Genomic DNA, 15671 nt, shown 5'->3' with positions numbered 1-15671 from the left:
ATTTGTCAACATGATCTGGTGAAAATAACATAGCAGGGCAGATGTTTATGGTTTGTTTATGTGTAGAGCGCGCCCGCCATTTTTATTACTTTCGGCAGCGATGTTTGAGGCGTTTTATGGGGCTATAGAACGCCGTAGGCCTAAATCAGTCCGCTTTAAACGATCGCTGGTTGCTTACATGTTTTACTAGTACAGGCAGACTTGTAGTAGTATACCTTTGCTTCCAGATAGCCTACTGTACAAATATATGCCTTTGAACGTCATTACAATGCCTGGGCCTGGGCTTCTTCTAGACAATCTTAGATTGTTTGTAAGTTAGACACATATTTTGCACAGACTTCTTCTGAGATTTATGGCTATTCGTGCCCTATTATTCATGCTAACACGTGACACAACGCAGCTATAACCTACTGAATAGAAGCGACAGTTGAAGCAGACGATTATCTTGACAGACGTGGGATTTCAGTAGCCCATGTATTCCTGTAGAGACGTACTTGCGATTGTAATATATTAACACAAATTCGGTTCTACAGGGTACATATAGACAACTAATGAGTATTTTCCATTGTAGCATGAAAATAAAATATCGAACTGCCAGAATTCAGTTAGGTGAAAATCTGTCAATAAAATATCTGCAGTAGCTATTTTCTCTCTCTCTCTCTCTCTCTCTCTCTCTCTCTCTCTCTCTCTCTCTCTCTCTCTCTCTCTCTCTCTCTCTCTCTCTCTCTCTCTCTCTCTCTCTCTCTCTCTCTCTCACACACACACACACACACACACACACACGAAAAGAGTAGCCTGCCTTTCAGGTTAGTCGCTCCTCTGAACTATGAATATTCAGCCACAAACACGGTGCACGGTGGGTAGCCTGCAAAGCGCCGGCGTGACAGCACAGATGAAAAATAAGTTTCTATTGTCCCCAACGATTTCTTGTGCTCGCCTGCCTCGCTATTACCATACTGACCGCTCGGTAACCTCTCTGGCTGCCATCCTAGAAGTTAATGAGAAGACGGAGATGAAAAATGTATCGTGCATGGTGTGAGTGTGACCTGTTTCAAGAATCTAATAGTCTACTGAAATGGTGAATAGGTATATTCAACCGAATAGCCTGGAAAACGCCAATTTAATCTTCACGTTTTTATTGATGCACAATTAAAAGATGAACATGTTCAGATGACTTGTGAACAAGATCATGTTATAGATATAATATAATATCCTACATTGAATGGAATGGAATAGAATCGGTAACCATTTAGGATAGACAAGAGAAGAAGAAAACATACACACTTTCTTGCTTATCTAACATTAGCATCTGCAAATCTCGGCATATGATTAAGCAATAAGGCCCGAGGGGGTGTGGTATATGGTCAAATCATTAATACGTACGACGCAACGCAGAGTGCTTTGACACATATCACAAACCCCCGAAGAGCCTTATTGCTATTATAAACTGCTTACCAACACAATTAGAGCAGTAAAAATACATGTTTTGCCATACCCATGGTATACGGTCTGATATACCAGCTTTCAGCCAATCAGCATTTAGGGTTCGACCCACTCAGTTTATAATTAGAGTTTTCGCACTACCCCTACCACCCGCCCCCGCCTTCACAGGCCCGTGCACGCCCCCAGTTCCCATCTCACCCCAGCTCCAGTGTTGTGGACGCTTTTTAATATTCGTTAGACAGCCTGACCTGCGTTTCACCCCTCACGTTTGACTTCCAATAGTTCACTGCCAAGGATTATTGATGGGCGAAAAGCAATGAATTCTTTCTCCCCACAAATGGATTTCAGATCTCTCCCCTAGTTCAATAACTAGTTATAATGTAGAACTACAGAAAAATGAGGCCCTTAGGCAAACTCATTTGATGTTTCATTTGTTAATGGGAAAAATGGTGAACCTTTCTTTTCCGTCACATGAACACCTTGCAGCATGTTCTCTTTCACAAACATAGGCTGCACACTGTAACAGAAAACTGTAAATGATACTGTAATTGTGGCTATTATCAACAGTAATATATTCTGAAACGTTTTACTGCAGCATACTGTCAATTATGGTGCATTGTGGGAAAATGTTGTAGTTGGGGAAAGAATTGCTGTATTTCGAATGGCACTCAGTATGCCATACCGTATCTTTGGAGCACTAAAAACCCTTTGACCACTAGTGTGGTTGCATGGTAATGTAGTTTCTGTCTCATTTACATATTTTGAGGCGTGCATTGTAAGAGGCCATATTTGTTGCACCCATGAGTGAGAATGCGGTACCAATTGAACTCCAATGTGGTTATAGGGCCCCAGAGGCGGTCAGTCTTAAACCTCAAATGGTTGAGCATTTTGCCATGTCATTTTGATCTGTTTTTCCATGCAGTTGCTGCCAGTTTAGAAACCGTTGTTAAGGCCTCTAGAAGTGTACGTAATATAAAAACCCAGATATGAATTGGTCTACTATAACGTGTAAACAATTTACTTAGCAGTCAACCTGCTTGTACCAATCCCTTGTAATTACAGTAAAATACTCTGAAATACGATCTCCTCCCCTCAATTAATTTCATTCATCCATTCACTCATTCTTTCAGTCATTCATTTCGATTATGGTAGCATTTTCTTTTACGGTAATGTACTGTGTGTCCTTACACAGTACTTGCTTTGATACTTGGTTTATATTACAGTAGATGCCTGTAAACTACTGTCAAATTCATAATAACCCTTTTTATAGTGCATATCTGTAACACATGATATGCATGCAACACAAATTCTGTAGGCTACAACATTGATAGTAGGATAACATAAGATTCGTTGTTCTTTCACTGACTGATTGTTATAAATAGATATCTTTCAGAAAATTAGAACCCAACATGTGTGAAATAATCTTTATGATGTTTATATAGGGTAATAACGAGTAATTGTTGTAGAATGGAATTTGTGTACATAGGCCTAGTTAAAACTAATTTCTTAGCATGAAAGCAAATAGCATATTTTTGCTAATATCACCTCGCCCAGTGCATTTCACTGGCTTGGCTATTATCAGGGAACACTGCCCTCTCTGTTGGCTCTGCAGGAAGGGACCGAATGGGGCAGGTAGCCTATTGTTTGTGCAAAAATAATAAACAACTTACCGATACTGTACATATCCCCTTCATTCTGTATCGGTCCTCATTTCGTTGTCTGCAAAATAAAATAACAATAAAAAACAAGATAATGAGCGGGATGAGATACTAGAGTTCAAACTCCCGATTGGCGCGGTGCTCTAAGGCACTGCATTTCAGCGCTAGAGGCGTCACTACAGTCCCTGGTTCGATTCCAGGCTGTGTCACAACCGGCCGTGATGGGGAGTCCCATTGGGCAGCGCACAATTGGCCCACCGTCGTTAGTGTTTGACCGGGGTAGGCCGTTATTGTAAGTAAGAATTTGGTCTTAACTGGCTTGCCTAGCTAAATAAAAAACCTGTACAAGTATATATATTATTTAATCCCAAATTATTCGGAATGGTTTTAATAACTGCCCTAAAAAAGTGTAGCCTATGATGTCCTGAAAAACAACACGGACGGTCAAGATAGTATAGTAGTATTGTATTTTCAAATTTCATAACTAAAAAACACAATGGACATTTTCGTTTAGAAATGTTCTTTTGTCGCAATAAAAAAAGAGGGAATTATCTAATAAATTAGCAGGTTTGAAAAGGCTAAAATACTGTGAATTACAATATTTTTATGTCATAGAAAAGCAATCGATACCAATTAAGTCATATGTCCCCCTTTTTCTAACGACAATTTCTCTTCTCTCTGAAATCTCCCTGAAATGTCCAATATATATGTGGCCTAAGCCACATAGGCTTAGGCTACAACTTTCCCCATTAACAACAACAATGTCAGTGTCCTTGACTTTGCATTGCTTGTTGTATCCTTTTCTCTCCATTGCCACTTTATCCTCCCAACCCCTTCTCTCACATCCCCCTCCTTCCAGTTAATTTCTAATTGAGGTGAGGTGTCCCAGAAAAAGCTATAACAAGTGTGTGATCTTCTAGAATTGGGGCCGAGGAGAGATATTAAGGACAGGTCGGTTTGGGGTCGTTAAACTGGATTTATACATTTGGCATTTCCTTGGGCAAAAGTTATATTTATAGAAATCCCTCGACTTCGATTCAGACCATGCTGATTAATGTTCAATTGTCAAAATGAAGATTTTGTCACCGTATTGGGTATATTCAAGCCTGAAGCATAAACGAATTTGATTGTACATCATAAAACTTGCAAACTCTACAACTGGAATTCGGACCCTTTGTTGAAAAAGGGTCCGTTTTTTTTCTGTTTTGCATCTGTCTTACATTGGGCTGTTTTTGGCACTGAAATGAACACACTAAGAAATCCAATTAATGGCATAGGCCTGCATGCTCAATTGTGTTTAATTCAATCTCATAATGAAACAAATTAATTTCATAAAGTGAGATTCATGTAATGTGAAAATATTACAATATAACAAACCATTAAGTTAAGTACGCAAACAAATACAACATAATAATATAGTTTTCTGTTCATCGATACATATTTGTTGGCTTCTGGAGGTGGGTTCCTCTAAACAAACAAAAAAATGAGGCAACGTTCTCAATGCCTCACAACTCTTATATTATCTAAACTTGACAGTGGTTTTCTTATTGGATGAGTATTGGCCAATCACTGTGATGGAATACAGTCAACCGGAACCGGAACAGTAAATAATAACTGAGTTTAAGAACAGTGAAGAACTTAACTCCATTCCAATTAATATAATGCAGGTGAATCCCCTCTTTAACATCCTTATGCGCTATATGGAGGTGGAGCATGTTAAATAGCACCCCCTATTGGCTTCCTCTCTCTTCATCTAACAGGAATTATTGGGAAAATACTCAACATGAACCCATCAACTCACTGCATCATCAGGGCCCAGAGTTCCTCCTTGACCCATCTGTGAACTGACCAGGAAATACTCTGGGCCATAATTACAAGCTACAACATGGGGCCCAGAGTTCATTGGCAGGTCACACAAACATGGAAAACTCAAGGCAGCAGAGGATCTTACCAATATCAACCACACAACTTTCCCAAGTAAATAGTGATGGATACAATATTACAATCGGGACTAAACATCCAGTTTGGCTTCAGAAACGTTTTCCACACCTTCCACTACCTAATCCATTCCTCAACTACAAAAACAAACATAAAATCACAAACATGCATTGATTAAGGGATGGATGATGTTTATCCACTGAACTTCTAACGTCACAGGCATCAACTGGGCTGCCCTGCAAAGATATTAAAGACAGATGAAGCATTGAGCAGGGACGATGATGACACACTCTTCAGTCTCTGAGTCATCAGTATGATTGCTTCAGCAGTACCTCCTTCCCTATCCCAACCAAGCCAAACCTGCAAGGCGGATTGTTATATTTATTCAAGTAGCAACGAGTTAGTTATGCACATGGCCAAGCTCTGGAACCTGACTGCAATGGTTTGGATAGCAGCTGTTGCCTATGTATAGGCTCATCAACACACACACACACACACACACACACACACACACACACACACACACACACACACACACACACACACACACACACACACACACACTCACACTCACACACACACCTACAGAGTCTCTCTCTTGAGTCTCTGACAACTATGTAACATATTATAGCATAAAGCATCTGACCATTGTGCAGCAAAGTGGAGTTGGCCTTTATCTAAAGAAGTATATACTCCGTTCTGTATAAAGGTGCATGCCTAATGAATAAGAGTAGCATAAGTAGAACACACTCAAGTGAAGCTGGAACAGATCTCTCTTTCCCAACTCTAATCCCATAGCTTCATTTTGCCAGTGGTAAGGGGAACATGCATGGATGACACACGTTTGTAATCTATTGGAATACATTTAGCCTCTAAGGACCAACAAACAGCAAACAGAGTCAGATATATAAAATAACGATTGAGTGTACAAATTACAAGGGATGAATATCACAACCATTTTAAAACAAATCCCGTTTCGTCGGAAACATCAAGCAAACCCAACCACAGCACCAAATACAAACGAAAGGCTATAGTTTGACACAACATGCTGGAAAGTACAAATATTGTAAACTTACTGGAGCGTTTAAGGATCCATTTGTGACTGAGAGAGCACAGCACCACCATTACAGGCAGACTAGTCCGGGCCAAGGTAATCCACACTAACTGCCACACAGCCCTTTCTTCCTCGGATAAGAGGAGCCAGCAGCTGCGATTCCGGACAGTTAAGATTATATATGATGTGTATATATCGAGGGTTTGTCAGCTCTTCCAGGCCATAAAACCCACTTTAATGGCACCACGTGCTCCGTATGCACCATTCACAGGCCCCGCTAGAGGCAATTGGCATAAATAACCTTCCAAACTTTAAAATACTAAAAGAAAGAGATACCATAAAGGGGAATTTGATAGCCCTACATAGGCTAACGTAGCACGGTTAGGCCCGACAGTGCCATTGAGAAAGCAGTCCATGCTCTGTTGCATTTATAGACCTAGCAGTAAAAAGGCTACCTGTCTGCGAGGTGAGTGAAAATTATATTTTTTTCATTTGAGACGATATTTGCGACAGGACATGGCATCTGAACAATTGTTGTCCCTGTTAACCTGATTGTTTTGGTTAAGCCATTTCATTAAGCTATTGTTAAAATTATAGTTCCACGTGTCACTAGGCCAGCAGTGGGTCAAATTCAGGTCAATGCATAGTTTTGTTTCAATGTATGGTTTTGTCTATATACACAGCCTGCAGCTCCAATATAGCTTACAATATTGACCCACGTGATGAAATGAATATCTACTCAAAGCACAAGACATAAAGACATTAAGTCAACCGTTTATTATTTTTCCACTTTGAACAAAAATGTCCATTCATTATAATCCACATAATAATTCACATTTCCTGTTGCTGCAGGACTATTTTCATGCGGTAGCAAACTAGGCTCAAATGAAGATCCTACATTTCATAACCGTATCTTTTACATTTGATCCAGAATGCCATAGAAACATCAACGTATGTAGGTCGCCAGCCTCTATAGAGAAGAAAGTTAGTCTGCATTTCAACCCATGAGAATTTAGTAGCAGCTGGCTATGTGCCTCTATATCCTGTTAAAACAGGGACCATTTCCCTATCTGTGGTTGAAAGGTGGATACCTAGTCATAACGTTTTATTGGGGCCTTAAACTTTTATGTGCATGCGTTTGTCTGACAGGGATACTGTAAATTATTGAAATAGACGGTGCGGGGACTCGAATCTGTTTTTCAATACCAAGTGTGTCTACACATGTAATGATTTTTAAAAAAGCGACACGAATGTGCTGGTATATGGTATGGGAGGTTTATTCAAAAGGTCTCTCAACACCTGTAAGCGTTTTGATTGAATCACAAGCTTTAACATACCATGAATTATACAATAGGTCTTGTAGCTATTCAGATAATCCAATATGTAGCCTACACTGTTGATATCTCCGTTTTGGAAAATGTTAGTGTTAGGGTATATTTGTACTTCTATAGTTCTATAGAATCATCCAAAGTCTTGATATTACATAGAGACTAGAAATAGACGACATGTACAACACATTTCCATGTCTGTTGACAACTCTGGACATTGATTACAGTGAACAATAAGATACAAAATCAGTAAGAATCTGAAATTGGAGAAACGCATGTCGATGGTTCTTCAGTTGAAGGGTATGGACATGGACATCTCAGGCCTATTGGTATGGGTGCTGTCCTCAAATACCATCACGAAACTCTTCAATATTTGGTTGGACATAATTACAAGCAGATCCCTGACCCTGCTGGTCTATGCGTGTAGACAATCTATTTGCTATTGAAAAAGTCAACCGTCTGTTTATATCGTCTGTTTTTCTTATTCGTGTGTAAGACTCTGGCCGAATATGAATTTTAAAACATTTAGAAAAATCAAATATTTTCGTGATAAAGTCTCCTCGTTCTCATTGGTACCCCTCAGTAGGCTTATCAGTCATTTACATGATCATAATTATTATCTCAATGCTAAGGGTATAGGCTATAGAATGTTTATTTGGTGTCTATTCCATTTTTGAATGTAACATGAAAGAGGGAGTGGCCTTATAGTCCACAGCTCTCCCTAATTCTTCCAAAGGTCCTGACACAATCTTTACATTAAGACAACACATTACTTTATTATTATATATATATTTTTAATCTTAAATGTTGTACAACCATTAAGCAAAGAATACAAGTCCACATATAAAGTGCCAAACACGAAATATGCAAATAATGTAATAGTCCATAACACATAATAGGGTCTGATTCTGAACACGGCCTTCACGTTTCAAATCATGGTCTCTCTTTCTCTATTTAGGGTAGGCTTAGGCCCTACTTCTTTTAGCTGTTCGTCTCCAGATCAGTCATAAACTCCATGTTTATATTGAATCCTTTGATTTCAGTTTCGAATCCTTCTTCCACTTCATACGTCGATTCTGGAACCAAATTTTTATTTGCCTCTCGTTCAGACAGAGGGTATTGGCGATCTCAATGCGCCTGCGACGGGCGAGGTAACGGTTGAAATGGAACTCTTTCTCCAACTCCAGAGTCTGGTAGCGGGTGTAACTGGTTCGAGAGCGTTTACCGTCAGATGATTCTGAAGTGGCATTAGAGAAAAACAAATAGGTGTTAGCCTACATTTGAAGTAAAAAATCCAGAGCTGTCGAACATTATATACATCTTATACGTAAAAAATTTTAATATGGCTCGAGGTCAAACGGTTTGGATGACCTGAGAATGAAGACTCCTGTGAGTTACAGAATGCAAAACCATTCAAATAATGAACAAATGGTAAAATGGCCTTGTGACTAAATCCCCAAAAGTGAAACGATTTAAATTCAGGTTAAATTCGTTTTTGTTGTGTTTTTTAAAACTAAATAATGGAATTGAAATCAAGGGATAATATCTCTGGGATGACAACCAATTTTATTCTAATTATTTTTCATTGAAAGCAAAAACTTTTATATTCTGGCACTTGTTCATTTCAAATACCACTTGGCAAAATAAATAGTTGCCCTAGTTGAGGGAAATACAGATCATTATTACAAGAACACTTGCAGAACTATAATTGAAGTCTTGAACACAGCACTAAATGCAGTGCTAATATTTAGTGGCTAAATCCCAATGAGCAGCTAGTGGATGTTGGACATGGCAACATGAATGCCTTTCCGCAGTTATATCTGGAGCTTTCCAGGGTGAAAAGTTCACACGGAGGTCAGGGCACTGGTTTCCCCCCGAGAGTTCAACTAGACTAGCCTATACTCTCATTTTAGACTAAAATAACCTGTTTTGAAACGAAAAGTACTTTCAGCCCAACAGAACTCTCATTAATACTCGTTCATCGTTTTCTTCAATTGTTTGTTTCTCTTATCCAATTATGCAGCAATCAATCTAACAGCAGATCATCTCTTCACAGTAACAGAACAGGTTTACGAGCAATAGATGCCTTTGTCAAAATTTATGACCGCCAGTTTTATTATTTACTGCGTTTGGCCAATAAAACTCAAGAGGAAAAACTGTGAATGGACAAAAGCAGGATAGCAGGCGAGAGAGTGAGTGAGGGAAGTAGTAGGCTATATACATTTTACAAATAAGTTTACCGTGGATCATGTGTAGTTTTGTCATCCAGGGAAAAATCTGCGGTTGCTGTTGATTGTCTTGGTGCTTCTTCGAATGGATTTGATGTTTTACAGGTTGCATAGTTTCGACTTTGATCGCGCTTTCTTCGGTCGTAGTTCTGGGGTTTTCGACCACCTCCATTTGCATTTCATTCCCTTTGCTCAGTATACCGTCACTGAGGCAGTTCTGCACGGAGTTCCGGGAGCTCAAGGCTGAGTATGACTGTGGTCGTGTTGGAGATTGAGTGTCCGTTTTGCCTCGCAGGCTAGAGTTCATCTCTTCTCGTTTTAGAGAGTTTACAGTGGCATCAGAGGAGGTGAATGTTCCGTTGAAATCATGAAGACCTCCGTTATAGGCATAATTAGCTTGATCGAAGTCAGAGAGAGAGCCATAACTGCCTAAACTATTCATGGCGCTACAGGAGGATGCCTCTTGCGTTTGCTGCTTAAAAATTGAATTTGCTACATAGGAACTCATCTTATACGAAAAACAAAACACACAAAAACGCTGCAGAAGAGATACATGAAGTAAAAACTGCAATAGCCTATAGCCTAAATATTTTATCTGGGAGTAGCCTGGGCTAGATATTTGGCTCTTGTATTGTTGTTTTTATTGGTTATTGCTTTTCCTATGAAGCTCTTTGGAAGTTCAAGGGGTATCTTTCCTAAAAAAAAAAATAAGCACGATTTATAGGTGGGGGAATGGTATTTTTTTCTTGATTCGACGCGCACTGCCCAAATATGGGGCATCTGAATAGGATCACGTGCTGATGTTGGCCAGTCATACATTGGCTTGATACCCCGGGGGTATATTGATGAATAGGAGGAACGTGTCCGGTAAACTTTGTGCTGTGGGCTGTTGGGGACCTTGTGGGGTCTTTGTGAGGAAAAGGGCGAGACTCTAAGACAAGAGCGTCATCTGGTGTCTGATATAGGGCAGGCCAGGGCGGTCATCTCATCTATGCCCCCTCCATAATGCCCTTGCCTTGATGCATCATATAGCATACCAGCCTCTGTTGAGGGTGGGTGCGGGGTGCCCCATAGAGGCACTATGAAGAGCAACACTGATCGAGCAATGACGTGATTGTTAAGCAATAAAAACGTAAAATGCTCTATAGTAGGCTATAATATTAATAGTAATAATAATAATAACAATAAATTAACTGTTTGCTATTCGAGGAGCCATTATTATATTTAGGTTTGTCTTAATTTGGTTTAAATGTAGTTTTATAGTCATCCCAGGAGTATCCACGTGCCCAAAGTGTCTATATGAAAATGTATTGCGCAAAATAAACAGTCACCAAAGCCGATAGACTAAATGTTTTACCAGCTATCAGCTTTTATAGCACAATATCATATTTCCCTGGCTTGTGGTCACGTTTATTTTGGTATGCCAAATTGGTTTCAGTTGCAACTTCATTTGGAAATTGGATAGGCTATATGACTAAAAACAATACGGGTGCTTTCTTAAACAGTAATATGTCAAGTAACAGGTTATTCATACATGAGATACCTTGACGAATGACCAATCAAACACACAACTTGTGCAAAAGACCGTATGTTTTCTCTGGATTATATTGATATGACGTAAAGTCACTCAGGTGTCCACTTAGTCTATTGTGGATTTTACATACCACACGGACGGAACTGTTTTGAAAACATTTTATTCAATGATACACAAAACATAAATTCACAACCTTAAACAACGTGATTGATTCCTCTTGTATCATTTCTCCCTTTTTATTAGGTAGTCTTGGGTAACCATAAACGGTTATTATGCCAAAAAGTGGTAAGTGCATCGTTAAGAGAACATCCGTTTAAGCAGCATAATGCACACAAAGCCCTCACAGAGTATATATGGGAATACATAGAATATATACAGGCATATCTACAATTTAGGTAGTGTAGTTCACCCCGTGAGAGCTTTCAGGATATTTTGCAGGAGTCATATTGCGATGGGATTCATGGGAATGTAAAGATTCAAGTACATTAACACAAACGAAATATGTATGCCTGAGCATTTCCTTCACATTTGGAATGCTTATGCCCTATTGTGTTTGTAAACCATCCCCAACACTGACCTATGTGAATTGACTGAAGTAATCCGAACGATATATTTGACAGTGTAAATGGGGCAATTCTGGAGGGAAATGATGAATGTTTCACATTTCACAACACAAATAGCATGACTATGACAAAGGACATTATGCCACCAGAAGTAAACAGCTATCAGTTAACTATATGCTTTTTCCAGCCTAAAATGATCCGAATTGCAGAATATTGCATGTTTTTACGCGCGCGAAGGCTACGAGTTTGTGAGAGAGAGAGAGGGACAAATAGCAGAATAATATCATGCAGGGGAGTTTGTGGTCTTTGAATGGCTAGGTAGTTTAGTGGAGTTTCATGATTTCGTTGTAAAATGTATTTCATTCTTTCTCTTTCTTTTCCTCCTCTTTCTCCTCTTCCACGCCGTCTCGTTCCTTCTCCGCCGTGGCCCCTGTCGATTCACTTCCCGTCACCGTCGACGTCAGGCTGCTCTCTTTCTTCCATTTCATGCGACGATTCTGGAACCAAATTTTTATCTGACGTTCTGTCAAACAAAGGGCGTTTGCTATTTCGATACGTCTACGTCTGGTTAGATAGCGGTTGAAATGGAACTCTTTCTCCAGTTCCAGTGTTTGGTAACGGGAGTATATCTGGCGTCCTCTGCGTCTGTCTGACCCATACCCAACTCCTGTGCAGAGAAAAGAAATCATAATGTACTGGATTACATGTCTATGTCAAGCCATTATGTGAATTGTTCTGACATAAATTGATGCAATTACCATAATCTAGATTAGACATCATGACAAAGGTACTGACAATGTGATGGGAGCAATTCATGTAGAAAATAGCCTATTTCTGGTCAGGGTAGAAACGCATATAAAAAAAACACGATTCTCCAAACCATGCATGAGACTTAATCTGCATGTCCAATATCTGTTTGTAAAATATACGTAGCCTATGCAAATTGTCTAAACTAAATGTATAATAGTTAAATATATCATCGTTATTTTGGGAAACTGTTGGAATAGTTACGCACACTCAGAAAAGAGGCCTTCTACAGGGCGAGACGATACAATGATGTTTTATGGGGCCATAAAAACGAAGATGCTCTGTTGCTAAGATATATCGTGAAACTGGCTCATTTACTTAATTTATTTGTTGTAGTAAAACTCACCGCTGTGAGAGTTCATTCGCTGCATCCACGGGTATATCTGGACGTTAGCTTTCTGCTCCTGCGATCCACCTCTGGCTTGATCCAAACTGTACTCCTGAGCAATGTGGTTTTGTGCATTCAGTCCCATGCTTGTTGTTTGTCTGCAACTGGCAAGACCTCCATCCTTGTCTTGAAGAAACACATTAGATCCATGATACTCATAGGATGCCCGGCTCGGCCCAAAAACAACATTGTCTTGGGGAGAATAGAAAGGATTTGCGTATATCCGATTCTGGGTCACAGCAGCCCCATACGACGAAAAATGTCTCACTGTGTCATAAGTGGTGGAATTTAGTGGCACGCTTGGCAAAACATCTTGACCACCGGATAAATGGCAGGAGAGTGACGGGTTTGCGAAATACGAATTCATACCTTGCCTGTAACCCTTCTTCTTCAACTCTCCGCACTTCTTAATCAGTCTTTTTTTCTCCACTTTCCCCTCTCAGTAGCTCCCCCTTCCCCTTTCCCTTATTCTGGATATGTTGCTGGCTGCTCACACACCTTTGCAAAACCTTCCTTTCACCCTTTCGCTGCTTGTATAAATAGACGGTTGCTTGAGGTTTCAATATAATTAATTTCCAATCTCCGGTAAGACTCACAAACCCGAGTGTTATAGCTGATCGCTTAGCTCCAGAGAGAGGCAATATGACAATGTCAGCTGACCATTCTCCACCAATTGAGAGCAAGGAAACTGTAGCTTTTAGCTAACCAGCTATAGCTCTAAAAATGCAGCCAGAAAACGAATGCATTAAGTTAGTGGGGCATAGCAACGCATGCATTAAGTTAGTTGGACTGAGCAAGAAAACAAGACAATATAAATATATAAGCGACGTGTATATGTCTGCAATATCAAACTGCTGTCCAGAACCAGAATAATCCCGTCACTGAATTGGCATTTTAGTTTTTTTTAATGTAAATTTATAAATGGGATAACTAAATTGATACCTCTACATATGTTTTACCTGCTTATGTGGCATGGCGTGTGTGTGTGTGTGTGTGTGTGTGTGTGTGTGTGTGTGTGTGTGTGTGTGTGTGTGTGTGTGTGTGTGTGTGTGTGTGTGTGTGTGAGTGCACGTGTGTGTGTGTAACACACTTACACACAAGGGCAATGTAGTTCGCACGCACATATTTGAAAATTGTGAAAGCCAATAAAGAGTACAATGTAATATGTAAGATCATGTATCGTTTGTCCTCGCCGCTGTGTACATATTCAGTGTAGGTTGTATCCAAATCAGATGTTTATGTAGTGGTAGCGCTCTAATAAAGCTCGCGTGCTCTGTTGGTTCTTGTGTTTTTGCTGGGCAAGAATTTTTCACATTCTTTCCATGTTTTACATCGTGTATGAATTAGCATTACATGACATGAAGGTAATTATCGTGCCTCGGCTCTTAACGGGTAATTCCGATTGCTAGGGGGAAGGGCGGTGGTGATAAGAATGCGTTTAGGGTCTCTTCTGTGAAGGGCAATAAAACCAAGTGAAGTTTCTCAGCTCACCAACAAATACCTCTGTGTATAGCCTACATAACGATACACCCTGAGCCTCTGAAACGAATGCGTTGGATTATAAACGCAAGAAGAATAACAATGTAAAAAAAAGATAATTAGTGTTTAATTGTATTTGAAGTTACTAGCCTAAGTGGTAACCGTTTAGAACACTTTTCCTGAAAACCCAGCAATCAACCGTGAGTAGAGAATTGATCAGGCTACGTCAGAGGATATGTATCCACAAAGCACTGTTATGGAGATGGTAAGGCGATATCTTTACGGATACAATCACATCTTAGAAATGTAGAGTTAGGTATTTGTTTAGTGCCAAATTGCGCTAAATATAAGTTATGTGAGTTGACTTCACAAAATGATTACATTGATTAATGGTAGTAATGGAATTTTAGTGTCGACGGTATGCTGTACATCGTACACAGAGGTGGATATTTTGAAATAGCCCAGTGCTTTAGCTATAGATCTATAATTGTGTGCTATGGGGGCCTGGGACATATGCTCGTGCGTGAGTCAGCTGTGGAAACGTTAGGTATCCTATTGTCTAAAATGACTGACAAGAGTAATTTATCAATGAATGGCAACCTGGATTAAAAAAAGTGGGCTCCTTTCTATAAGGTAGGCTACTCAATTTGAGGTACAAACCCGACAAAACTGTTATTCCAAAAATGAATATTCCACATTGAATCCTTTTGTTCTCCATGTGTGGAAAAACTCAGTCAACAATAGCCTACTGCAAACCCTTTTACCACTATCTTCAGCTTCAACACACAGCTGCATGTAAATCCATTCAGATTGATTCATTTGATTGTTCAAACAACCGTCAAGCTATTCGATAACAACACGTTGGTTAGAGAACGATATTAGCTAAAGATCTGATTTTTTCCCCTCAATAATCTATAGTAACAACGTCTAGTATTGAAAACAATGACATAATTCACATTATTGAAACCACAAATGTAGGACATACGTATTTGACATGGGGATGTCTACGCGTAGGCCTATGCAGTCTACAATAAAGCGAATTTTTAACTTGCACATAGTAGGTCTATTTTGCTGGGCTTCTGTTGTCGGTTCTAAAACAGACAATAAAAGCTAGAACGGAAAGAAAGACGAGGACGTCTGTTGTGCAATAAAGGCTTCCCACTGGATTAACCGCCATATGTTTACATCCGCAGACTGACAAAAATGACACAAATAGGAAAACCAAATAGGAAAACCCCAAAAAAATCTGTA

General features: G+C 39.6%; 3 protein-coding genes across 4 annotated transcripts in view; all 3 read right to left on the bottom strand.

Moving 5' to 3' along the window:
- Window positions 1-15671, bottom strand: part of hoxc3a (homeobox C3a) — a 43457-nt gene that overhangs the window by 23484 nt on the left and 4302 nt on the right. The window contains exons 1-2 of one of the 2 annotated variants that reach the window (XM_031803793.1): window positions 6116-6343; window positions 3114-3162 (exon numbers count right to left, since the gene is read on the bottom strand). The gene's annotated coding sequence lies outside the window, so the exon portion shown is untranslated. Of the gene's footprint in view, window positions 1-3113; window positions 3163-6115; window positions 6344-15671 lie in introns of those variants that run through there. The other variant, XM_020460049.2, reaches the window with a different exon arrangement.
- hoxc5a (homeobox C5a) lies at window positions 6787-10349 on the bottom strand. The gene is made up of 2 exons (XM_020460058.2): window positions 9662-10349; window positions 6787-8658 (listed from the first exon to the last, which is right to left on the bottom strand). The coding sequence occupies exons 1-2, from the start codon at window positions 10155-10157 to the stop codon at window positions 8441-8443; spliced, it is 714 nt and encodes a 237-aa protein (XP_020315647.1). The 5' UTR covers window positions 10158-10349; the 3' UTR covers window positions 6787-8440.
- Window positions 11253-13738, bottom strand: LOC109869799 (homeobox protein Hox-C6a-like). The gene is made up of 2 exons (XM_020460057.2): window positions 12900-13738; window positions 11253-12413 (listed from the first exon to the last, which is right to left on the bottom strand). The coding sequence occupies exons 1-2, from the start codon at window positions 13306-13308 to the stop codon at window positions 12106-12108; spliced, it is 717 nt and encodes a 238-aa protein (XP_020315646.1). The 5' UTR covers window positions 13309-13738; the 3' UTR covers window positions 11253-12105.

The sequence above is a fragment of the Oncorhynchus kisutch genome, linkage group LG24 (genome assembly GCF_002021735.2).
Source record: "Oncorhynchus kisutch isolate 150728-3 linkage group LG24, Okis_V2, whole genome shotgun sequence".
NCBI lineage: Eukaryota > Metazoa > Chordata > Actinopteri > Salmoniformes > Salmonidae > Oncorhynchus > Oncorhynchus kisutch.
The sequence above is the reverse complement of the archived record's forward strand: the minus strand, read 5'-3'. Positions and strand labels throughout refer to the sequence as shown.